Raw genomic sequence first — 26,572 nt, 5'->3', positions numbered from 1 at the left:
TTTCAAGATTTGATTAATCACTAATGTTTAGTTGATCCTCATTATTGAAGAACACCACGAGGGTCATTTGCAAGTGCAATCCAACTTCAGCAGAAAATCGTGCTGAGCTCGACTTAAAGTTAGTTCCTGTCCACAACAGCCGGCCACTTACGTGATAAAAGATTTTCGCACATATACAGTGACAATGCAATTGCTGGATAGATATTTGCACGGAAATCGCAAGAGAGCATGTGAAATATTTATGGAGGGGCATTGTGAATGTCATGATGATTAGTTGCATATTCTCTTAACCCACCAATGCCAAAGGAGCTGGCTGTGTGCCCGATTTGGACCAGGCAAATATTTAATTTAAGAACATTTTCTTGCGTTATCCTCGAACATGGGACGTGGGCCACAGCGTGGCGTGTCCTTTTACTATCCTGTCCAGTGCTGTCCTGTCTTGTCCTGTCCAGTCCTTGCAAATCTCAGTTGGATTCCACCCACTCTTGGGCAAAACACACCCCCTCTTCCTTTCTCTTCTGAGCTTTTCCTCCTTCGATTGCAGCTGAGGCTCAGTCATACTCGTATTAGCCCAAGTCAAACAATGGCATTGGCAAACCGAGGAACAGCGCCAAATTGCAACGTGCAGAGGCCAGTGGAAAGCATAGAAAGAAGCGGGAAAATTGGGAAAAACAGGGCCTGGGCAAGTGGCGTTAAGAAAATGCACCAGACAGAAAATCGATGGCAATATTCTAGCTACTTTCGACTGGTGCTGCTGCTGCTTCTCCTGTTGTTCCCGGTCTTATTTGTTTATTTTTTATTGTTCCTTGTGAGGGAGGCACTCTAAATCCTTTGTGTGGCAGATTAACACGTGCGCACTCTCGGGAGCATCGGAAAAAAGTAGAAAAGTCAGAAGGTCACTTTGAAGTTGCTTTCACATCCAGACATATATTTACATACATCAGTATGTTTCTCAATACATATAAATATTTTTTCATATTTTCTGCTCAGCCCAAATCGATCTTGTACTTTTGTACGATTTTGTAGCAAAATTAATTGGCTTTTAAAGAAGCATGCACATTACATCCAAACAAAATCTTTGAACTGGAAAGGAAAAGAAATTTAATCAAAACAATTGTTCCCCAAATATCGACGTTCGTATGAGCATGAAAAGTTCGACTTGGATAGTGATCATTATCGGAAACACACTTTATCGGATCTCATATACCCATTTACCCATTTAAATCATAACAAAAATTTGCAAAATGAATAAATGCACATATTCCGATGCTATATTCCTCTTTTTTATGAAACTCAGTTTTAATTTTCTCACAATTTCTTGGTTTTATTGTAAAAATTCAATCATAACAATTAAAATTCAGTTTACATTTCTTTTTAAGGGGCTTCGGACTGTCGTTCAGTTTGAAATTATGCTATTACATTTATGAATTTTATACATGTATAATATTTATACATGTATACTTGTGTGCTACATATATCGGAAACAATTCCTTTATCGTAAATTGTTCATATTTTAAATACTTAAAAAATAAAATGCGTCTAAATCGAAATAGGTAATTACACTGTCGCTCAATAATGTAATGTTCAATGTTAATGTATAATTATTTGTTTTAAGTTTTTTGTGATTATTACCTAATCAATCATATTGGTGTGGCTTCTATTAATTTTTGGTTTTGATCTTTATTTCTAATTAGAAGTTAATCGTTATCAGCTTAGGTTGGTTTCCTCTTTTTTATCCAAAAATATACATTTTCCCTTAATTTGTTCAGTTTAGTGTCGTCGGTTACTTGGTTTTCTGGCTCGTTAGAGGACGAAGGCCCACGATAGATTTCTCAAAAAGGCAAAAACATTAATATATTTATACATATACAATTAGCTGATTTTCTTTATACAAGTTATACAAGTTTTGTTGCTTTGGTTCCCGCTTGTGTGAACAATTCAAATATAACAATTCCCGATGCTTAGACTAATGTGTTTTTCTTCGCTAAAAATAACAAATAAACTAGCCAATAAACACCAGCTTCCGCTGAATGCACACTTAAAGTTCCATCAAGAAGACATTCTGTATGTATAGTTTACAATGTGGGTGCTATGAGGAGTAGGTCTGGTTACCCTGTCCTCTTTGCGGCGATTGTTGCTGCACTGGTTGTGCAGTTGGTGACATGTTCATTTGGCTATTGGCATTAGCTCTAACATTTAAGCTACTCGCATTGTTTTGGCTAACTTGGGACTTATTGTTATTGTTTGTGGTCGTGATTGTGGCAACACGTCTCAGACGATTATCCGGAATCGGTGGTGAGTTCAGAGTGCCCGAGTATGGCTGATGTTGCGGCGACAGCGAGGACGGGCCACTTCCGCTTCCGCCGAAGGCATTGCGAATGCTGCTACTGCCGCCCAACCCACCCATGCCTCCAGATCCAGCCCCACCAAGGCCGCCGGCGGATCCTCCGAAGATGCTCCCATTGCTACTGCCGATCAGGCTGAGGGAGTGCTCGTTCGAGAGGATCTGGTGGGCGGCCAGGTTCATTTCCTCGGGCGTCATGTCCAGCGCCTCGCGCATCTCCCGTGCAGCAGTCCCCACGAACTCGGAGTCGCAGTATTTACCCAATCCTTCAGCGGCGAGTACCTACAAGTTTTGGGATTCATTATGCCACGGCCACTTGGTTTGTTATTACCATAGGTCAGTAAATCAGTTCATTTCCCCTTTTTTCTTACTTACCCCTCCAATCAATGATTCGGCTAGGCCGTTCATATCAGATGAAGTTGGTAAACGACGCTGATCGTAGGGACTAGCTGGTGTCGATTGGATCATGCGTTCGTGGCCAGGAAGAGCACCATTGGGTGCGTAGACTGCATGTTTGCATAAGATAAGAAAATTTTGAGGTCAATTGTGAATAAATGTAAGCCTTTTGGTGTGGATATATGCATGATTTTTATACACGCGTTATTTGAGCTTGATGATCCAGGTTTTTATACTTTAAGCGCTAAGTCAATCTAGCCTATAGTTTTGAATATTAAATCAATCTCTATGCACTGATCATCGAATTTATTTATTTAATATATTTACAAGGTAAAAACGGTAGTTTTTGTAAAAATAAAAAGAAAATATATAACACATTTCAACGAGAATACTTAAGTTTTTTTAATGCAGTTAAAACAAATTACTAACTGCCTGATGGAAATGTACATGTTCCTTGTTGGCTTACGAGGATCATCAAGCTTTTTTATTTTGTTTATGATTACTGTTATTTGTTAGTTAAGCATTCGACATTGCAAGCTCTTTATACACGATCTGCATACATTGTTAATATCATAAGCACAATTAAAATTATAACTTGGTTCTAAATTAAGCAAGCAGTTATTGGTTAGATTAGGGCAAAGCTCAATGTTCTCCAAAAATACTAGGCAACACTTATACGCAATTTAGCTATACTTTCTATAAACAATGCAGGCGGAGCATCTAAGCATCTGTTATATTAGTTTTTCGTAGGTGTGTTTTGTATTCACAGTGTGTTTGTTAATGTTTGTATGGAAGATGTGAAATCCCGAAGGCCCCAATCCGTGTGACAATGGTTCCCACACAATAAAGATAAGGAAGCGACAACAATACAATGCTGAGAGATAATTGTGAATTTTCGGAATACACTTTCTGGCACATTTTTTTCGCATAGCATAGGAAAACATATATTCTGTAACAATAACAACGATGACAACGTTCAATTCGCAGCTTGGGTATACAAATGGAGTATTCGGTTTTTGGTTAGTATTATATGGATAAATGTGGTTTATATGGTCGCAAGGCACACACTTTTGTAAGGTATATGGCTTCACAAAAAAAGCCAAGAGGCCAAGACTTATGAGTAGATGGGCACAACATCACGGCTTTTTAAAATAAATATATATATATATAAGAAATTTTATATATATGCTGAGTATATAGACATCGATATCGGGTTTGCTTTGGGTTTGCGTTTAATTACGTTCGTTCTCTCTTGCTGTTGTTGCGTGTTAAACGATTGTTGTTGCTAAAGTTGTTTCTGGTACTTGTTGTAGTTTGTTGTTCTTGTTGTAGGTGTTATGTCATTAAATCCATATTGTTATCAGGGGGAACTTTCATATAGGAACTCACGAAATATCATAATTTTTACCGACAACGGAATGTTTCAATTGCTTCTCTCTTTCGCATTTTAAACTTAACAGAAAATCATAATGAAAGAAATATACAAAACGCTTTGGGAAGGATTCCCATTTGGAAAGGGAAACCAGTCTTGATTCGAACTCTTTGCAGACTCTTTGGACACTGAAGAATTTTGTCAGGTTCGAGACTCAGCACTCGGTGGTTTTTAAACTCGAATCACTTATGCTATAATAAAAATGTTTGTGAGAAAGAGTTATAAAAACAAATTACTTTAGCAGACATATTTGACTGGTTTTAAAAAATACCCTGTCTTGGCGAATTTGTTCTTCTTGGAAATTTATGATTTTTGCTGGGTTAGTTCAGTTTATTAGTTTGTAATTAACAAAAGGAGCCACATACGCTAAGGTTAATAGTGGTGGTTATAATGGGAAGATCTAATTTTTGAAATTGTTTTTTTGTTCAGTTTAGTTGTGAGTAACACAATAGCTATTGGTTATCGGGAAGAAGTTTGGAAGGAAAGTTTGGTATCGATAGTATTTAATATAGATTAGCCAATTTAAGAACCAAATTCATTTATTTTCTGCATCATAGAAAAAAGAAGAAAATAACTCTTTCATTAAATCAAATTAAATACTTCAGGAAAATTATAAATCTGTTCAAAAACCAAGCATTCCGATCTAATACTATTTTTAATGTCAAGAATACATGTATTATCTTTTTTACCCCTTAAAACACATAATACACGTTGTTACCTGTGTTTTTGCTTTTCTGAAATTAACAAAAATTCTTAAGGTAATGGCTTTATGTATGTTTTCGTGTGTTTGGCTCGATTTTAACTATAATGCAGCGGAAGCGTTTCTATAGAACTATATTAATTAGCTGTAAATAAAGCTGCACTCAATAATACTAAGCTACGAGTTCGATCTACAATAACCAGTCTATTTATGTTTAAAATCTAGTCGATGTGTACTACAATGATGTGAAACATAATGACAATTTCATTTTCGATTCAGTTAATATAATTTTTGGTCCCAATTAGAAAACAGCCAGGTAAACACAATAAGAACATAAAACATTTGGCCGCCTCATCTGATTAGTTTATGATTTTGCAATTGACCTGAAAAGTCGTATTGAACATTTTCACATGCCGCAGGCAATAACAAATCTTAGAACGCAGTGGTCGAGAATCTGTACATCATTTCAATTTGCAATATGTTTAATGGAAATGCAGCAGCTACATAATCGGATGTAAAACAAAACAAATCATTTCGTAAACAATTAGATTGGTGTTATAACAAATTTGTGTTGCTTTTTTGTTAGGGTCAAATTTGAGGTGTATGAAAACAACAAACGAACCAATTTGATCGGAATTATTTTTAGAATTTTGTCCGGTTAAAAAGGAATAGAGTATAAAACACATTAAATAATGTTAATAAAAAAGAGTGCATTTGGTTGTTGCTGTTGCAATTACTGCTGTAGTTGGTTTTGTTATGTTTTTATTTGTTTTAATTTTATTATTGCAATTTGCAGCATTTTAGGCTTACCATTGTTATATGGATGCAATAAAATACCACGATTGCGGTTGCTGAAATTAATGTTCGGGGATTGAGTAAAAGTTTGGTTTATGTATTGCTTTTTTGCTCAATAGGTTGGTCGTTTCTGTATCATTTGTCTTGAATTCCACTAGTTTATGTGGCAACAAGTATGCATTTAAAGGATTCATTGTGATTGCAACTAGGTTTGCTAAGACAACTAATTGAAAAACTCGTATTTATGTTGGTGGTGCCAAGTCTGTTGTTGAGCTTGGCTCGGCTCCTTTTGTCCATTACAAACTTCAGGGCGCTCTTCACTAGGTGACCAAACAAAATGCCACAAAACAGAAAACGCTAATTGTTGGCAATAGGTATATGGATAAACTCACTAAACAGCAAGCCATAGTAACGAGTATTATGGTAATAGAGCTTCGTGTTTTTTAAAATATTTTTTTTTTTTTTTTTTATGTATGGGCTGGGTGACAACTCAAAAATTGGCCTACAGACCGCTTCACCTGTAAAATCATCCACCCCCGCATACTCACTCATAGTTAATGGCATTCGCCTCAGGCGGCAGTGTTCCGGCCACAGTGGCCGCTCCTCCTCCTGCTCCTCCACTTTTGGCCAGCGGTCGCATGGATATGCTCTCGCCGAATGTCCTCAGCTCTCCGCCACTTCCTGCCCCCTGCAGTTCGTCCTGCAGCTTTCCGGCTGCCGCCAAACGGGCCTGCATTATGTTTCGCGTTATGTTATTCACTCCATCGGCTACGCTGCGGTTCAAGGTGTCGTACAGGTAATCCCCGCCAGCGGGATCGGAGCTCCCCAGGACCAGCGAGCTACCGCCCACGCCCAAGGCTGCGGACGCGGATCCACCGATCGCCAGTGCTCCGTTGCTCTGGGATGCAGAGGCCTTGGCACTTCGCCTGAAGGTTCCATTGCCATGTCGGCGGATCGATGACCACACGCTGCCAAAAAGCGTATGGTGGCGCTGCAATAATTAATTAATTAGGAAAAATGTTGATTTTGAAATATATAAATGTAGCAGACTCCCATGCTAGTCTCCATAATTCTACCCAAAATAATCCATTCAAATTGAACATATTTTCTGAAGCTATAATCTTTATAATGTTATTGATTGTGGCATTTTATACTTCCTTTTATGTATAGGAAGCATTAAATAAGATTCCTGAAACAAACCGACATTAACTTTATTGCTAACTTACTCGATGCATGGGCTCCGGCTCCTGGTCCAGCTCGTCGAGATTACCGGAGATGGCTCTCTTGAGAGCGGGGGACACTTCGTGTAGGGTTCGCAGGCCGGCCTGCAGAGTGACTGTATTACTGTCCGGATGACCCTCCTTGCCCTCCTGTTCCTTGCGCTTCTTGAAGCGCCGGAAATAGTCCTGAATCAGATATGTGGCGTAGAACTTGCCGACGGTCACCTCGTCATCGTTGCCCGGCGGTGGAACAACCTGATCCAGGAGCTTCGGATTGGTGCGTTTCCAGATCTGCTTGATCGTGGCGCGCAGCTCGGAGTTGGCATCATCGATGTTACCGTCAGTTTTGATGCTCAGCGATGTGCGTACCACCGCAAACAGTGTGGCATTGAAGAGGACCGTTCCATCTGAGTTGAGTGGCATGTTCATGGAAACCAGCCGTTTGCAGGCCATTCTATGCGGACACAGTTTGCCGAAGCCAAGTGGTGGTGAGATCTTCCTCAGCAATGTGACCACATCCAAGTGTTTGATGCGCCCTTTGGCATCCGGATCGTACTCGCTCCACAGACGAATGAACTCGTCCAGGTGATGGGGACCCAAAATGGACCAATCCCGCGTCAGATAGTCAAAATTGTCCATAATGACGGCCACGAAGAGATTGATGATCTAAAAAACATATTCATTTATAGTCATCCTTCATATATAATTAAATGCACGAAGCCGTTATTTGTATCCTTACCAAAAACGAGCAGAGAACATAGAAGGAAATAAAGTAGGGATAGGCTATAGAGGAACCGCATGGGTCTCCCGGTGTATCTGAATTCTCATCGCACTTGACATCCGGTTGGGCCGAGCAGGACATCATAATCTCCTGCCAAGCTTCACCGGTGGCCGATCGGAATAGTACTAATACAGCCTGCTGAAAGGTTTGGAAATTGTTATTGGCCGTGATGGCGTTACCCCCATCTAGAGCAATTTTGCCAAAAACCTGAAAATATGAAGTTTGTTAAAGGAGGCTTTCTAGAAATGTTAAGACGTAAAACTTACTTGCATCCCCACAACCGCATAAATGAAAAATAGTAGCACAATTAGCAGGGCTACATAAGGTAGTGCCTGGAAAGATTTGATAAAAGTCCACAGTAATGTTCGAATGCCTTCGCCTTTGCTGAGAAGCTTGACAAGTCGCATCACTCGGAACAGTCGGAAGAAGTTGATGGATATTAAACTCGAACCAGCCTGAAAAAGAGCGTTTTTGACTACACAGATTTGGATAATTTTCGATAAACTCACTGATTTCTTTGTATTCTTGCAGACTTCTACAATGTCACATTCTGCTATCTGAGAAGTATCTTTGCTCTGCAAAAATTTTTTAAATATTATAACCAATAATTTTCTAGGCTATGCGCTTAAGAACCTTAATTTCAGAGTAGACAATGTCAATGAAACTGCCCAAAACGATGATAAAATCGAAAACGTTCCAGGCATCTCCAAAATAGTTCTGTGTTGTAACAAATAGATTAGTCTTATTGGATTTACATATTTTTGTAACACCTCTTACCTTAAATCGAAACGCGGCTAATTTAAAAACAAATTCCAAAGCAAACACCGCCGTAAATATCATATTCAAGGCATCTAAAAGTTCCGTGTACCACAATGGCTGATTATAAAACTTCATAGCCAGCGTTACCGTGTTTATCATGATCAGTATGAATATGGTGTACTCAAAGGATGACGATGTCACGAACCACCAGACCTTATATTGTATACCATGCTTTGGTATATAGCGTCTTACGGGTTTTGCTTTCAAGGCAAATTCTATGCAATTGCGCTGATTTTTATCCAGATCACAATTCTTATATTCCTGTTCGCCCTCATTTTGGAAAGTGACGATAACGAAACCGACGAATATGTTCACCATGAAGAAGGCAATTATAATAATGTAGATTATATAGTAGGCAGCTACGATCGGACGGAAGTTGTGTATTGGACCGCCGTCTTCCTTATTCGAATCAATTGAAACATACAGCAAGCTGTAATGTCAAATGATGTATAAGAGTGCTACTGAAATATAGTATCTAGGCAGTCACTTACCCTGGCCAACCCTCAAAGGTGGACACCGTGAACAAAGTCAACATGCCCTTGGCCACATCATCGAAATGGAACCGATTGTTTTTCCACACCCGGTCCCTGAGTCGCGGCTTATGAACATCACCATCATCATAGACTAGATAAGTTCCGCTAAAAAATAATATTTTTGCATTAAAACGAAACCAAAACTACCACACAAAGCATACTTACCAGCATTCAGCTTCCGTCATTTTTGAACCATCAGAGCAAGAGAAAAATTTGCCCTGTTTTTGATTTGGGATTTGGAAGACAGTCAAGTATTAGAGAATGAAATGGTAATGGTGATATGTCAAGGAACGCAATCTCAACGTTAGGTAATATTTGATAGAGTTTGCTTTCCCGGGAATCACAAACATTAAAACTGCTTTACTGTATGAACTAATATCTAATACCTAGTTCAAAAAAGGCTTTACTTTGATAGACTATCTAGTTCTACGTATTTTTGCTTAAATGTATGCACACAGTTACAGGGTGTTTCATATGCAAACACATATACATACAATGCTCGAAGTTTTTGGATGGACGACAAAGGTTTTAGTTTTTTGTATAGAACAGAGCATTATTTACAGACGGGACACCAACAAGGGTTATTGGGTTGAAAACAGTGTTACATACGTTTGAAAATATATAAATATATTACATTGGGTTACATTGGTTGGCAAGGAGCGAGCTAACTTTGCCTTAGAGGTTAGTTTGGAAAGCTAGGAACTAAACTGAGCTGGATGGTAAAGCTTCGAAATTTTGTTTTGTTTACCAAGCTATTGCGAAGCAAATTTGTTCTGATAAGAAGAAAATGGGAAAAAAACTTGACTTTGACTTTTCTTTAGAAAAAAGCTTTTTTTTAGTCAAATTCAAAGATATCACACCGACAATAGTTACCTTTCAGTACAAAATTACCCTACACACAAATACCAAAAAGAATCTACAAAATTCATAGCACACACTGAATAAGCCGCAATTTGTCTTTATTTATAGTTGATCCTTAAAAAATACAAGCGCACACTTAAAGCCGTCTTCAGATACCCTTTACCAATGACTTTTTATATATAATTCAAATGAAATTACCTTAAAGAGTTGTACTCCAATAACAGCGAACATAAATTGTAACAAATATGTCACCAACATGATATTACCAATGGTTTTGATTGCGACTACAACGCACTTGACCACATACTGCAGAAATTTAATTATTTATTAGTGTAGGCCAATTGGTTTATTATTCAAATTTATGACGTATGAACGACAATAAGAATTTTAATTTCATTTTTAATTCAAGATATTGTGTGGTTATTCAGAACCGATTTGGTGGAAGATATCAAATGAATTTTTTTCCATTATATCAGTATGGAAAACCCGACATTTTTTTTGGGTGCGCAAAATTCAATTCAAAACCACCGCAACACGTTCAAGAAGAGAAAAAGGGAAGAAAATACGTTTAAAATATGGGGAAATCTTTTGCAATTTGATTATATTTTGTACAATTACAGGAAAAATAATAAAACAGAAAATGAAATAAAAATAAAATCAAAATGTTTATCTTATCAAGGTAAAGGTAACAAAAAATCAAAAAATAAAATCAGTACACTTTAAATATGATTTAATGAATCCATAGTAAAAGTTCTCTATTAAATGCAAGAAACATCTTAGAACAATTTTTTGTACAGATATATTTAAAACTTATGGTTAATTTTACAGTGGATTCAGTAGGTTGTTTACAATCTTAATGCAGTTGTGAGTTGTTGTTACTGATGGTCCGCAAACTTAGGGTTCTTTACACCGGGGAAGATTTTCACTATAGGACGGATTGGCCTTGATGCTAGGGTGCAAGGTAGGTTGCTGACTTGTAGCTAATGGCTAAAACCCAAAACTCATGTGCTGATGTGTGTGCTATTAGGTTTATAGCGTATATATTGTATGTGTAAGTGTGCTCATGATCGCTTTTCGATATCTATTGTGAATTTGTTGCATTAGACGTGTACAAACGCAGAAAATGGGTGTGGAATATATAAGAGTTGATAATACAATAAATGGCATAATGTGTATTAAGTCGTGTGAGTTGTGTTACGATCGCGATAACTGGATGCTAGGAGTCCTTAAAATTATGTTTAGTAAGTTTTTTCTCCTTTTCCTGATACAAGACTACAAAGTTCTGTTTGAGCAAAGTTCTTTTCCTGTATGTGACTATCGGATTTCCTGATTTATCTTTGATACTGACTTGACCTTAAGTACATTTTGCTGAGCATTAATAAGCACTACTAGCCAGCTAAAGTTGTTGATATGTACAATTTAACTTTCTCGGTTAAAAGTAAACCAATATGATACACAAAGATTAGTCAACATGTTTGAAACCCATAACAAATTAAAAAGCTTTTAAACAACATTAGTAGCAAAAGAATGCAAACAAAATTGTATTTTAAACAACAAAAAGGTTAGCAACGTTTTTAGAAAATGCTTGTTTTTACACCCAAAAATTAACGCCAATGTTTAATATTTTAAAAGGAAACTGAACTATTGTTTAAGTTGGGCTGTATGTATGCAGAAACTAAATTAACTTAGGACTTTTCGTCGAAGTTTCCATGCGGTAGTTTGATTCTAAACTAATTTTTACAGATTCTTAAATTCTAATTAAATGAATAAAAAGGATTATTCATTTTCAATAAATATGTTGATGAAGGGTATTCAATTGACTACCCTAATCATTAGTGAGGATTCCCTACGCTTGCGTTCCTTATAAAATACTATCCTATTGGGAACTTAAAAATAAAATCATACCTTAAACAACTGGACTCCTATTACGGCAAACATGAACTGCAGTAGGCATGTGACGAGCACAATATTTCCGATAGTCTTAACAGCGACTATGACACATTGAACAACATGCTGTATGTGATACGACGATATATAGTTATAGTAAAAACACTATTTAATAAATATAAATCTAATTATAGTAAGGCATGTTTGGTTTCTGACTTCCATATTTTGCGCGAACAGTTTGCTGGTCATGTGTTTAGTATTAGGAGTTATAACATAGAGTTAACTATGCCCAAGCCACGCCCATACATTCCTATTCCACGCCCATTTTCGTTAGGGTGTTACGAGTAAAACTCGAAATCAAGAAATAGATTTGTCAGCTGTGTGTAGTTCATGAATATACTTTTCGCTGCTTTTTTGATATTTTCATAACTTTATTGAGGTGCACCCTACACCCAGCATTTCAAGGTTTTTTGTTTGGCATACTCTAAAGTTAATTGAAGACCCAAGAACACTTCTTTGGGATTATTATTATTTAAAATGTTTAACTTGCATATTAGTTTGAGATAAATTGTCATTGATTGTGCTCTTCGTAATGAACTAAAAATTGAAATAATAAAACTGAAACTCAAAGAAGAAGAAGTACAATAATTTTCTGTTGAAGCATTTTATTTAGTGTCAGAAAGTAAATAGCGAAATTGGATAGGTTTTGAATGAATTCTTACCTTTAGTCCCTTGGCACGATTAATAGCTCTGAGTGGCCTTAAAACACGGAGCACACGTAGAATTTTCACGACTGAAATCGCATTCGAACTGCAGTTGAAATCGACGTTATTGTTTATGTTCCAGAAGTAATAAGTATCACAACTACTGGGTTAGAGTAGTTATATGGATTATCGTTTACCTGGACACTAGAGAAATCAATGACACGCAAACCACAAGTAAATCTAATAGATTAAATGCGGATCTGCAAAAGGCTCCGTCGTGTAATACGAAACCGTATGAAATCAATTTCAGAATCAGTTCTATTGTGAAAACTGCCGTGAAAAAATAATCAAATTTATTGAGCACCTGCAAAAACAAATGAACCGGTTGTGAAGAACATCGAATGGAAAGCGTTTCTAGTAGGAGTGAAGACATTTGCAATTTGCAATTTTCAATTGTAACTTACAAGCCTTTAAGTTCATTGACGTTGCTTTATTTATTTTTTTTTTGCCGGAGCTGGAGCTACTTACTTTATTCAGGTTATCATTGGCTTTCAGAGGATTCTCTGCAGCCAACATAGCCGAAGAAAACATAATGCAACACAGGATAATGTTGCCGAAATTGCTGTGATTGCAAAGCCAATGGCAGAAGACGCGAAATCTGTTGAAATATAGAAGAGTAGAGTGTTAAGGAACGTGCTGCAACAAGTTTGGAAATCACAAAAGTAAAATCACAAAATAACAAACACATTTTTGGCATGCAGTTAGAAGTTTTACAATTCAAGTTATAAACAAAATCATGGAATAAAAAGCAGCTAAGATTGGAAATAAATTTTGTCTACCAAAATGGATTTCTATAATCTAATCAAACTCAAAATAAAACCGTAAATTAATTCCTTTGACAATATACAAAACATGGTTAAACAAAAGGACAAATACATGATTATTGAAATTATGTTTTAGCAACATAATCTACGCAGACACACTAACACACACACACACACATATATATAGCATTTTCGGAGATTTTCAATACTTGGGGATCAAAAATAAAACTCAAACATAAAAACCTGTTCGTTTGTGAGAAAAGAAAAAATGATGTGCCCGGCGGTATGGGTAGAATTTTCGTGGCCGTATTAACCTCAGACATACGTCGGGGTCGTGCTGTAATCATGCCTTCTTCATCCACTATATGCAATACAAATTTTATCATATATTACGTATATATATGTATGTTGCCAATTTGGAAAAAATAATAAACACATTTATAAGAATTTGTCCAAAAATCGTTTGTACATTTAAACTACGAGTACCTTAAACATAAACTTAGGTCTTAATAAAAAATGTATATTACGAGTATTTGAAGTTCGATTTGTACCTATACATATTATTCTACTTCCATTAAACAGAAAGAGTGAACAAATATTGATACTTAGATGTGGCCAACCTCAACAGCAAAATGCAAATCCAATGAAAATTAAATAAATAAAACATATAATCATCGTCGTATTGGGTTTTATCGAAACTAAAAATTTGATAAATTATATACATTCGCAATACGCCATAAATACAGCTCGATTTAGAATTATTATCGATTGTTTGTCACATGCGAACAACAAACGGTTGAAGAAAACCAGTGTAAGATAAAGTAACTCCAATCACAAGACACATGGACCATATTAAAGGGTGTGCGAGTGTGTTTCTGTAGTACTTGTATGTCGATCGCTGATTGATCGCTTGATTGATTGCTTGATTGAATTACCTGTTCGTGTAACTGAAAATGAAAAAGGCACTGCCTCGCGGGATGGGCTTTTTAGTCTTCTTCATGCTGACTTCGGATAATCGCCGGGGTCGTGCAGTGACACGTGCTGATACTTCGGAATTGGAGTCTTTTGATTAATAATTGCAAGTGTTGTGTGTGTTTTTATGGTTTTTGTTGGATTTTTGTTTTGTTTTTGAGTGCGAGGTTTCCGAAAAATAGCAGCATTGATGTAGGCGTCGGCGGCATTGTTTTAGGAAATATTTTTGGTTTGGTTTTGATAGGTGTTAGTTTCTTGAGAAAGTTTAAGCATAAGCTAAGTACTTAAAATGTAGTTCTTAGGTAATATTTACTTCTTACACTGAGCTTAGTCGGGGTTGGTTAATACAATTGAACATGACATACCTTCCTCTTCCTCCTCGCACATTTCGCGGTGTTCCTCGTCAGATAAAGTTTCATGGTCCCTGAAAAAGCGTGTGTTTTGATTTCAATATTGATTTGTTAAAAAACAGGTTGGTTTGGCTTCCTACATTTTGTCTTCATCATCCAGTTCATGCTGCTCCATGTCGATATCTATGCTGAGATGATCATCCATGCCATCAATTGTTGGAGTCGGACTGTGTGACCTCTTCTGAGCAGATTCATCGTGCTTAAGTAATGAAAATAGTTCTTAGTTAAAGTACTCAAGGAAGAAAATTAAAACCCACAGGCTCCTCCTCTTTTTCGACCTCGGAGAGCGAGTCGGCATCGGCCAAGTTATCCACAGCAATGGCCAAGAACACGTTTAGCAGGATGTAGTTACCGCATATAAACAAAATAATAAAGTAAATACAGGCCAAGGCACCATAGGAGGACACACCACCATAGGCATTGATGCCCACATACATCACAGCATTCCAATCCTCACCAGTCATGATCTGGAATAATTTCATTATATCATTATGATACGACCAAGCTTATGAGCCCAATTGACTTGCCTGAAAGACTGTGAGCAGAGCCTGCCAGAAGCAGTCGAAGTTCATTCGATACTTCTCCTCTTTGCCGTCAAAATTAAATTTACCGCCAAAGACTTGCATGCCCAGCAGAGCAAATATCACAATAAATAGGAAGAGCAGTAACAAAAGTGAAGCAATTGATTGTATAGAGTTCAATAAGGAAGCAACGAGATTTGAGAGCGACCGCCAGTACCTAAAAGTAATGAATGGTCATTCAAATTGTTCCACTGTGTCGGAATCGCTAAATCCTTCGACATACTTAGTTACTTTGAAGACTCTGAGGAGACGTACACATCGCAGCACGGATACGCCCAATGGAGGCATTATTCCCGTGTTTGTCAACAGGGTTTCCGTAATACTGCCAATCACCACAAAGCAATCAAAGCGATTGAACAGCGAAACGAAGTAGCCCTGAAAGCCCAAGCTGTACATCTTCAGCAGCATTTCGCAGGTGAACAGGCCGATGAAGAACACATTGGTGTACTCTAAAACATGGCGTAATGTGAAAAAACTATACATGTGAAAGTACAATATTTTTACATTTACACTCACCCTGGAAGTTATCCAGCCAATCCAGCTGCTGATAATGCTCCGTGGCCAAGACACCCGTATTGAGAAAGACCAAAACGATGATGAGCCAGTAGAATGCCTGTGACTTGACTGCCTTGCGACAGGCCCTTCGCATCCGTCGATTGACTCGATCGAAGTCCTTCTTCATTTTGCGCCAACGTGATTCAGTCATTTGAACTTCGGGCATCTCTTCGCCCAGGTTCTCGGTGGAATCCATTTCGTTGGGCTGCTTGCCCTTGCCATCGGATATCAGACCTCCAACCGCGTCTGGTTCGATGTCCTCGGCTTGGGTAATCCAATCGAGGTAGCCCCGCAGATCCTCTTCGATCTGCTGCTTCTCGCGCAGCTTCTGGAAGTCACCTCGGTTTTTGGCCTTGTTACGCTCCTTGGAGAACTCACCGGACAACACACCGAGAATCAGATTCATCACGAAGAAGGCACCCAGGATAACCATGGAAATGAAGTACATCCATTGCCAATCGCTGCCCATTGCATCTTGGATCTGAAGAATACGTTTTCGTTAGTTTATGGCTATGGCTACAAATACTTTGATTTCTTGAGCATTATTGAAGTTATCTTGAAGTGTTTATTTTTTGGAAGCTCTCTATATCACTTACGTTGTAAAGGACATCAGTCCAGCCCTCAAGGGTGACGCACTGGAACACCGTCAACATGGCCAGGCCAAAGTTGTCGAAGTTGGTGATGCCGTCGTTTGGTCCATCCCATCCGCCGTAGCACTTAAAACCCGGCGGACACTGGTAACCCACTCCGCAGGGCCGTTCGGTTTCCTCGAATTCACCTATAATCCGGTTTGTTGGATTTGGTTTGGTTTAGGGTTTATGCATTAGTAATGTGGTGAAATGGAATCGAATGAGGTGATATCTCTGAGAAATCTGTTGTGTTCAGTGAGGTGCCACATAGGTTTTCTTGTTTGTGCAGTGTCGTTTGCGGAATATGCCGCATCTTTGGCATAATTGACTTGTCCCATGCAAGTTATACATTTTGTAGGCTTATTGACTAGCAGATTAGCCGGAGATCGAGGCAATTTCTTACTCGTTCGCATTTCGGTCTAGTAAGAGCCTGCGATTTCCACGCTCTAATCTACTAGTGATAGAACCACTAGTGGACGCTGATTTTGAAATGCGACATATCTGGTGGCATTCAAGACATTTGAATGATATTCGTACAACGTATAAAAATTGTACGATTCGGTTATGGGATCTCCGCTTACCTGTGATCTCATCGCGACACGCCTTGTGCAATTTGCCAGAGAAGAGCTCTAGGCCAATGATCGCATAGATTATGATTACGAATAGGACCAGGAGTGCAATGTGAAACAGTGGCACCATGGCCTTTAAAATTGAATTCAGCACAACCTGTAGACCTGTTGAATAGCGTTATGTATTGCCAATATTGGATTGGGTTATTAGCTTGGTGGGCGGGCAAGTATCTAGTGCGTACAATCAAAGTTAGGCAGAAAATACTTCACAGAAATACTAGTAGATATGATAAGTCAAATTCAACATGTTAACAGTATGATTCTCCTTTCTATCGGACAAAGGACATGTTTTCAACTACTATATAACGTAATATTTGGACAGTTTGCTTAATTTTATACTGTGCAGTATTTTAACTACGAATCCATCCGTAGTTCCTAGAATTCCGCTCCACCAAGCCAGGGGACTTAGGGATCTTTCTTTAGAGTAGGTTCGATGGTGCAATGAAGCCCTTACTTGGTACACCCGATACAAGTCGCAGTGGACGTAGCACTCGAAAGGCACGTAGGGCCTTCACATCAAAGGCGTCCTTCATCAGTTGGGAGAGTGCAGTACTTATTGCCCTGGAAAAATGTATGGCATACAAAGTTCATACGTGTGTCTCAGTCTGGACATTATTCATTTCGTTAATTTGATTTCTGTTCTTTTCGTTTTACGATTTTCTTTTCTGATTCGGTCAATTTCGATTGAATTGCATATAAGGTAACATAGAAAATGGTTAAAACGAGGCCGCAGCGGGCCTGGGCGCTAAGCGCTTTTAACTGGTATATTTTATATGCTTACCCTATAACTACAATTGTAAAATCTAATAAATTCCATCCATTTCTTAGATATGCACCATTATGTAACACAAAACCATATGCTAAAATTTTCATAACACATTCCGCTGTGAATATAACTAGGAATACATATTCAACTTTTTCCTGTTATTCGGTGTTGGTTTTCATATCGTTTGATTTGTTTTGGAGTGCATGTATTTATGTTTGTATTTGGGATTCGGTTTGATTTCAAGGATCGTTTCGTTGGTGGATTTGTGGGTTTATGGCATGAGTGAATCGGATGAACGTAAGAGATATACATGAAAGAAATTCATAATCATTAGTAGGCCATGATAGAATTCGTACAATAACAGAATACCCAGCGCCATGGGTAGCACTTACCAAGGTTTGATTCGTCACGTTTGAATCGCTTCCCGGATAAGGGGTGTAAACAGCCAAGGCAATACAGTTGGCAAAAATGGTTAACAAAATAAGGAACTCAAATGGTCTAGAAGGGTGAAGGCGTTAAGGATAACCAGATTAGGATTTTCCTCACTGTTTTAACAATGAATTGTCATAGAAATATATTGCACCTAGAGGAGGTATTATTTTGGATGATTGGGGTTCTAATGAAAAGGATACTTCCACTCCACGATGCGAATGCACAAGGCTCGCAGGGGATTCTTGACGCTCAGGCAAAATAATGCTCGTTGTGGTCTGTCTGGTTGCGGTTTTCCCCTGCGCTGTTGTCTCTTTTGACCGGCGGCACCTGCAGCAGCACCAGCTTTTTGGCCACCAGCTCCACTTGGTCCAATTGTGGTGCCGTTCATGGTTTCCGGAATGTTTGCAATGCCCATCGAATCGATGCCTTAAAGGTAATATAGAATTTATTATAAGCACTCAAAAGAATGTCAAAGTACTTACCCATGATATTGTTGCCGCCGCCCAGATCCCCCTCACCGGAATCGTATCTGGCCGTCCGGGAAACATCACCGCTGCCGGGACCGCCGTTGCCGTTCGGCGAGAAGCCTCCACCGCCGGAGGCTCCACGCTCAAAGTCCATAATGTTGAAGAACTTGCCCGCACCGCCACCAAAATTATCGATTAGCTCCGCGGAACTGGAGTAGAATGGCGAAAAGGCCTGGGTGTCGTCCTCCTCCTCCTCAAAGTACTCGTCGACGTCCTCGTCGTCGTCCTCCTCTTCCTCGTCAGCGGAATCACCTTGGTGCTGCTGCTGTTCCTGCTCATCAATGTCAATGGTGGTGCCCTCGGGCTCCTCGTCGTCTAGCTCCTGATCCTCCCGATCAAAATCACCGTATTCCGCGTTCTCGTCGTCGTCGTCCTCCTCGGTTATCCTGCATGTCCTTCTGATCGAGGGCCGATTCCTCGAGTTCTTTCTCACAACAACGTCGGCGTTGTCGTCCACCTCACCAACGTCTTCGAGAGAGTCGTTGTTGCCACCGCAGCTATCCTGAATGATGCGGACGTCCTCATCGGCATCCTGGCGCCGTTCGCTGAAGCTCTCGCAATCGGCGAGCGATTGCTCCTGGGCCTGTTCCTTGGCTGCAGCCGCAACTGCCGCTACAATGGCCGCTGTGCGCAGGGTTTGCGAGCTGAGATCCTGGTTATTTGGATCGCCGTCGTCGTCCTCGCTATTGTCGTCACAATCGGCGATGAAACTGCAAACGTCGCCGACGCCAAAACCATGCAATGTACTGTTATCACCGGTGATATCGCAGTTGCAACTATTGCTGCTGCTGCTGTCGCCACCGACGGCACTATAGCTACTATTATCGTCGCGTCCGCCGCCGCTGCTGAAACTACTGTTTGTGCTGCCGGCACTGGTGACACTGTTCTGCGGCTGCAGCTGCCACGCCTCCTCGGGCGTTAGTCTTGGGGGCGGGGCACTGATGCCACCTCCGCCGCAGGATGTGCAACTGGACTTGCGGCGCTTGGCGCTGGAGCTGGAGGGTCCTGCTGCTCCGGGACTTGTTGCCGTTCCTGTTGCAACACCGGTTAGAGATCCCGACTCACTGCCTCCGTTGTTGCTTTTGTGACGCCGTTGCTTGAAGTCTAGCTTGTAGGTGGCGTTGTTCACAATCTGACTGGTGACGTTGCTGAGGGCGAGCTCGGTGCTGGTGGGTCGCCTCCTGGTCCCGCCGGCCTGGTTGGGATCCTCGGGCGGATCAAGTGTACTGCAGCTGTCGGGCACGGGGCAAAATGCATTCAATTAATGTGTTATCTTAATCAAAAATTCGATTTGCACTTGCCATCAACCATTTATTCTACAGGATGGGGTGTGGCAAAGTAATGTACATTTCCGGAGTTAAATTTCCTCAATTTTAAGCTTAAATTAATTGGCCCTTAAAATAGCACTTTTCCAGTTAGCTTTAAAGTGTTCCATTTTCAGCATTCATATGATGCTTCTAGCCTTTTTGCCCTATTCTATATTTCTTTCACAATGTCACTCCGTAGTTAATGTCACTCCGTAGTTAAGAATATGGTTTAAATAAGAATGCAAAGTTTTTTACCCCTTACGTATTTAAAAATTTAACGAGCAAAGATGAACAAAATTTCCTTACACATGCTTTGTTGTAAATAGAGTAAATAGAGTAGACATGATAAACTGCAATAGCTTATGGAATTTTCACAATAAGCAAACCGAATTTGCTTGGGTTTTATGACCCACATGTTTATCTAATTTTGACCAAACCTGGCAGAATAATTTAAGGCGTCATAAATTAACACCCATATGTATGCAAATGATGTAAATTATTCTAAACAATAACAGCAATATTATTAAATTGTAGCTTAATCGGTGTTGTATTTTTGCATTGAGCTCAGAACAAGAATGTTAAAACCCAACTGAACTAAAGTCCCTAATGTGGGTTTCAAATGGCACATTGAATACTTGGCATGCGATTTCAGACATATGAGACACACAATAAGACGACGACAAGGGACAACATTGAGTCACGATAGGAGTACGATAGTTAATTGTGGGGTCTGGTTCCGACTTACTATGCCCCAGAACGCCTAGATTGTTCCATGTAATCAAACTCTTGCATTGCATGGAAAATGTATTTCTTTTCGTTCTCCAGCTGGAGTTGTATGTACCTTTGTTGCAGCACCGTGCCCGAGGCAGTTCCCAGTCCGGCTCCCAAGCCCAATCCCAATCCCGATCCCGTGGGCGAGGATCCAGCCGATGCCGATGTGGTTAGTGGGTTAGCTGGAACCGGCAGCGTTATCGTCGGCGATCGATGCTGATGATGGTGTTCCGGCTTGACAATGACCACTTCCAAATCACTTTTCGCCGATGACTTGCGGTTGTACTTGCGACTGCCACGCGTCGGCGTTTCGGCCTTCAGATAGCGCCGGCTGGTGGACGGGGAGGAGGGCGAGGGCTTCCTCTCGATGACCAGGGTGTTGTCATCGTAAGCAATACAGTTCACCAGCTCCCCGCCACCCTTTACAGTGTTCGTGGTGGTGGTGGAGGCGGAGGTCGAGGTTGAGGTCGAGGTCGAGGCTTCCCGCTCTCGCTCCCGCCCCCGCTCCCGCTCCCGCTCCCGTTCTCGATCCCCATCTCCACGGTCATAAAGTTTGGCCTCCTTTTGTCGCTGGAATTGCAATTGCCGGCGACGTTGCGATGAGGAGGTGGCTCCACTTCGCGAAACAATGCTCGACTCGATTGATTTTTTCTGACTTTTCGAGGCACATGATTCATCGACGATGACAACACTGGCCGGCAATAAATCTCTGCCCGTCTCCCAGTTCTTATCGCTAGTGGTATCCTTATCCTTATCGTTATTGTGTTTATGATTTAGTTTATTGTTAGCACTAGAACTATCCAAGGCATCGTGTCGGGTAATTGGTTGCTGTTGCTCTGGCTGCTGCGGCGATTGTTGCTGTTGCGGTGTTAACGAGGCTTGCTCCTTACGGTCTCCTTGCGGGATTATCAGTGGGTAATGGGTGGCACAACGGGCGGCGGAAATAGGTTATTAAAGTTAGTAGTCAAACTGTGAGGTATGGGGAGTCTTCGGAATTTGTGAGTGGCATAATAAAAATCCCCCATACTCTGTTATTTGGTTAGCTCATAAGGCGTACGAAATTATTCAATTACAAAAATTTCTTCTTCTTCTATATACATAATTACTAAATCAATTTTTTTAATGAAACATTTTTTTGAACGAAAAAAGCGATTGATAAAAATTACAAAAATATATGAAGAGCAAAAATATTTTTTATTCACATGTGTTAAAAAGTAATTTCGTATACTATTAAAATACCTTTTTCAATGTAGTATTTCATTTAATGTTTCAATAGATAAAATAAACAGCTCCGCTTAAAAAATCCACTTTTTAAATAGTGGTATAATTAAAATTAAATTTATTAAATAAGGTATAAGGTATTAAAAAAAATGCACTATACCAAATACATATCGACCCTATTTCAAAAAATCATTATACTTGTAAGAAGTCCTTGTACCTGTATTCATATTTGAAGTTTCATTCGGACGCACAATATTTATTGCCTTTCCTTAAAAGTGCCTCTTTGTTGAGCGTTTTCCTTGCCAAAAGCCAAAAGCGAAACGCGAAACGCGGTCAATGCATCGCAGCAACAGGTGTGTTTGGTCTCAGCCGCCACACAGACATGCACAGTTTAATCACACTCACTTAAATACGCGAAGAGCTTTTTGTTTTGTGTTTAGAAAATGGGTTAATAGTTGTAGAAATTCGACGGTGGTGACTTGGAGTTTTTCTATTTTTTTTTGTATTTTTTGGTTTCTAGTTTGGACGAGCATACAGCGGAGGATTGTAAAAATTTGGCATTTGTTTGTTAGTCTGCAGTGAATTGTTAGTTTGAGGATTGTAGATCTAAAACAATATTTTGTTTTTGGAAACACTCAGGAGAGTTTTCAATTTCAGCCATTGCAATTACACCTAACCATAAAGTATGTATTTTAATACATCGAAAACACGTTTTCTCGCGGTTGGAAAACCCAAACCATTGAAAATATCTAGAAATTTCTCTAACCTTCCCCCAAATTAGTTTCCAGAACATATTTTCGGTAATCCCCGGCCACAAAGCACTTTATTGGATTTTGTTTAATTCCATTTGAGTGCACCGACAGCGCATTTTCATCGCCAGTGATAACTTATCGGCATTTCCTGGCATTACCTATATATAACCCACTTTTCCGAGGCATGTGAGAGGGAGAGAGCATCAAAACAAAAACACGCGCAATGTTTACATTTTCCTTTGTTGTCGCAACGACTTTTTGTGACCCAACTGTCAAATGGGCAGTCAACTTTGACTGAGAGAAAGCGACTTTCTCCCGTTTTCTCACCAACTGGCAAGCTCGTTTTGCAGCCGAGCTTTTGGCCTTTGCAGCAAGGAAAATATATGTTTTATTAAATTACCAAAAACGTATTATTACTGCTTTTGCGTTTGTATATTGTTACTAGTATTTCGCAAAACCAGGTAATCGTAATAACACACATTAATGCGCTTGAATGTCAGCTTGTCTGGCTTTTTGGGTAAATATCACACAACTCTGTAGACGGAAATGGGGTCAAGAGCGCGCATTTGGCAGTAAAAACTAATTTGCTCATGGTCTTTTGATGGCTCGCCTGGGAAATGATGTACGGATACTTTTTTTTGCCTGGCGGGCATATTAATTACGTTAAGTATTTCAGGTCTTCTAGGGTTTTTAGCTGCGTTCAGCGAGGTTCAAGCTGACCGATTGACCTACCCCCGCATATGTAATAGCCTCACACGCACACACCCCAGCTCACCACGGCACCAACACATGTGAAAGTGTGAAAAATTTCTAATGGCTCACTGCGAAGAAAGTGAAAGCAGCTTTCCCTTGTGTCCCTCTAATCTGATATTAGTTGCCCCTCTTCAAAAATCAACATTGCACTTTACAATTTCGGTGTTATTGCCTTGGTTCGTTTGATTTTCCTGGCTTTTCAGTGTTGTATTTTATTGTATTTTTCACACGCGACCATCAGCAACGCGAACAAGTTTAAGGAATCAGCCACAAAAGCACACTGTGCAGGAAAAACCAGCTTTTCGCAGTGGCAGCCGTGAAAATGTTGATGTTAGCCCAAGAAAAGCTTAGGATGTGGCGCTTGCTTATCTGCTGATGAAAGGTTCTAAAATTGGGAAAAGCCTGCTTTTGTGTACTAAGGCATTCCAAATGTTCGTAAGTTGTTCTAGAAACGGTATGCAATCAGTCATATAAAATATAAAATTTATTAAACCACTTTCCATTCACTAATTTACTTTTGAAACCTATTGAATCGCGCACGAGTTATGAATAATATGAATAACATTACTATTTACTATTTTAGAAGTTCATTCTGGCCATAAGATTCATTTAGGTAATTAATAAATCGAAACATGAAAATGGAAAATAGGAAATCCCAGAGTTATTGTTCCACGCTAAACTTGTGTTTACAAACAAACCGAATTCGGAACGTGAATGTCGATAAATGAAGGCGAGATCCAAACATTTATGCTAGCCTATTTTTGTTTTTTTTTTCTCAGCCTGTGCTCTTTCTATAGATATTTTAAGCATAAGCAATATCAACTTTTATGAATAGATCGAGAGTTTTCTGGCATTGCGTATCTTTATCCCGCTTGCACTCACATTTGTTGTCAATCAGCTGTTGTTGGTGAACGCATGCGCAGATGAAAATGTTTGACAGTTGGCGAGAGACCAAAAAAATGTCGAGAGAAAATATTGAAAATGACCATTTTCGCTGAAATTTGTTTTTCTTTTGCGGGTGAACTTCACTTACACAGCGGGCTGTCTGAGTCACCGAGAAAATCTTTCTGACGCTTGCCCATATATCATAACTTATAATCATTGGTTTCCACATGGGTGTGTTCCCCGGCAAGATATATGTACAATTTGGCTAATGACATATTTCCGGCTGAAAGAGGCTACTTGATTTGTTGACTTCTTAGAGCGTTCCATGAAAATAAATGTTCGCAACTTGTTTTTTTAAGTTAACAGATGTCATCTAACCCATCTGTTGTGATTATCTGTGCTCTCTATGCGTTTTATAGGTATATACACCCATAATATCTGATCACCATTAAATGATTTGTTTATCTCTTCCCGCTATTTTTATGAGTTTGTGTGTGATTATTTATTTTTGGGTTTATCAACAATTAAATGACCTGGAATTTCTAAAATGCTTTGATTCCATTGACTTTTATTGGAATATAAATTGCAAAAATAATACTGCTTAATTTCATTTCAAACTTTAAACTTTATTATTATTATTATTTTGAATAAGTTTTTAGTGAAGGTCTGAACATTTCAATGTGCCTTCCCTAAACAGAGGCATCCATTATTTTTGACTATAAAACTGAATTATGCCGCCTCAAAAAGAAATTAGTTTTCATCGTGTCCAATGAGAAATGTGCGGGAAATATTTTTTAAAACAACAGAAATACGTCAGAGGGTGAGGGGGTTGGGGGTACAGTGTACGATCGGCATTTCGTCGGTCAATTTCTATGGGCCAGAACAGAAGACTATTTCGCCGGTCTAAAATTAGACCAAGCACACGTAGTTGGATCTGTCGATGCGGCAGTGTTGTTAGTGCTCCTGTTGCCACTATTGTAGCCCCCAAATTTAAAACAGAAACAACAAAAGCGATCCGCAGGCAGCGAAATTAAATTCAGCCTAATTGTATAGCCTTTACTTAAATCAAATTGCATGGTTTATTGAAATATGCAATGCTGTTGCCTGAAAACACCACATGGAACACTTTAAAGGCTATCTTTAGACTGCTAAATCGATGCATATATACATACATATATATAGAGATATATATATACTTATATATGTACATAGTATATACTTAATCTAGTTAATTGCAGGGGCTGCTTGTTGAACATTTCACTTACATGCTGATCCCTCGGCGATTCCCTCGCGTGGCAACAATAAAAGCACGCTCCGATTTTTATTTGTTGAGGGGCAGCCGTGCGTTCGAAAATCCGAGCCAAAAATCCAACGGCAGCATACGTGGCGTTAATATTTTTAAACTTTTTGGGAGATATCTTTTCGTTTGCTTAGTACATGTCTTTCGTTGGGCTTGGAAACCAGCTATACCAGCTATCTCAATCCCTTAAAACAATTAATGCTTACTACTTTTACTGCCCTGTTGAATGGGAAACATTTTGAAAAACTTATTCACTTATATCATGTGTATTTTTATATACAGCTGCTAAAAGTGTGCCAGCTCAACATATAATATAAATTTATCTCACACACTATACATATATTTTTGATATATATGTATATTTGCACATTAAACTCGTTAACCGATTTGAAACCACATATTCCACTTCATCAAATCCCTCATTATTATCGTATTATCAATGAAAAATACCAGGAAACCACTAAGAATTGAAAATTTTGTTCACCCGCACAGAAAAGTATTTTCTGCGTGCAGCTTAAAAATAAATCTGAACACACACGGTCGCTGGCGCGGAGAACCGAACCAAACCAATTCACGCCAACGATCAGCCGAGAACTGTCAGATTGGTGAGATCTTCAATACTCCCTAGCTGGTTGGTGAAATTTTCAGTATTTAGGCAATTTTAGGATATTTGTGAATTTCGATACACAAAAATATCGAATATTTAACAGGGAATACAGATTTGTGGAAAACTTTGATTGTGTGGCTATAAGTCTAGATATTTGGTTAATCAGCTTTAAAGAAGTT

At 39.2% G+C, this 26,572-nt stretch overlaps 1 protein-coding gene across 8 annotated transcripts; it reads right to left on the bottom strand.

The window, feature by feature from the left end:
- Positions 1–1,302: 1,302 nt before the first annotated feature.
- LOC6543266 (voltage-dependent calcium channel type D subunit alpha-1) lies at positions 1,303–26,379 on the bottom strand. 8 transcript variants are annotated; one of them, XM_026978280.1, is made up of 33 exons: positions 23,757–23,884; positions 22,314–22,702; positions 20,946–21,771; positions 18,753–20,029; positions 18,471–18,696; positions 18,231–18,336; positions 17,854–17,993; positions 17,527–17,633; positions 17,025–17,177; positions 16,411–16,592; positions 15,776–16,295; positions 15,483–15,708; positions 15,206–15,416; positions 14,936–15,145; positions 14,759–14,877; positions 14,634–14,692; positions 13,540–13,657; positions 13,001–13,130; positions 12,670–12,836; positions 12,491–12,578; positions 11,787–11,894; positions 9,186–9,238; positions 8,979–9,125; positions 8,446–8,917; positions 8,302–8,385; positions 8,178–8,243; positions 7,935–8,123; positions 7,627–7,875; positions 6,894–7,553; positions 6,216–6,658; positions 5,683–5,723; positions 2,720–2,850; positions 1,303–2,626 (listed from the first exon to the last, which is right to left on the bottom strand). In XM_026978280.1, exons 2-33 carry the CDS (start codon positions 22,321–22,323, stop codon positions 2,090–2,092), a joined length of 8,055 nt encoding a protein of 2,684 aa, XP_026834081.1. In that variant the 5' UTR covers positions 22,324–22,702; positions 23,757–23,884; the 3' UTR covers positions 1,303–2,089. The 8 variants fall into 8 exon arrangements, with proteins under 8 accessions (XP_026834081.1, XP_026834080.1, XP_026834082.1 ...); XM_026978279.1 differs by lacking the exon at positions 13,540–13,657 and adding an exon at positions 14,232–14,358 and having other exon boundaries at positions 1,338–2,626; XM_026978281.1 differs by lacking the exons at positions 13,540–13,657; positions 20,946–21,771; positions 22,314–22,702; positions 23,757–23,884 and adding exons at positions 14,232–14,358; positions 25,752–26,379 and having other exon boundaries at positions 1,338–2,626.
- Positions 26,380–26,572: the final 193 nt, after the last annotated feature.

Source organism: Drosophila erecta, unplaced genomic scaffold (genome assembly GCF_003286155.1).
Source record: "Drosophila erecta strain 14021-0224.00,06,07 unplaced genomic scaffold, DereRS2 tig00000055-arrow-pilon, whole genome shotgun sequence".
In the NCBI taxonomy this organism is placed as follows: Eukaryota; Metazoa; Arthropoda; class Insecta; order Diptera; family Drosophilidae; genus Drosophila; species Drosophila erecta.
The sequence above is the reverse complement of the archived record's forward strand: the minus strand, read 5'-3'. Positions and strand labels throughout refer to the sequence as shown.

What these genes read in the sequence shown, in the direction of transcription:
- LOC6543266 (XM_026978279.1), bottom strand. An exon ending in GGACTGATGTCCTTTACAAC is followed by an intron (nt 16,296 to 16,410) that starts GTAAGTGATATA and finishes CGTATTCTTCAG; the next exon opens with ATCCAAGATGCAATGGGCAG. An exon ending in ATTGCATCCATATAACAATG is followed by an intron (nt 2,851 to 5,682) that starts GTAAGCCTAAAA and finishes GCAAACATGCAG; the next exon opens with TCTACGCACCCAATGGTGCT.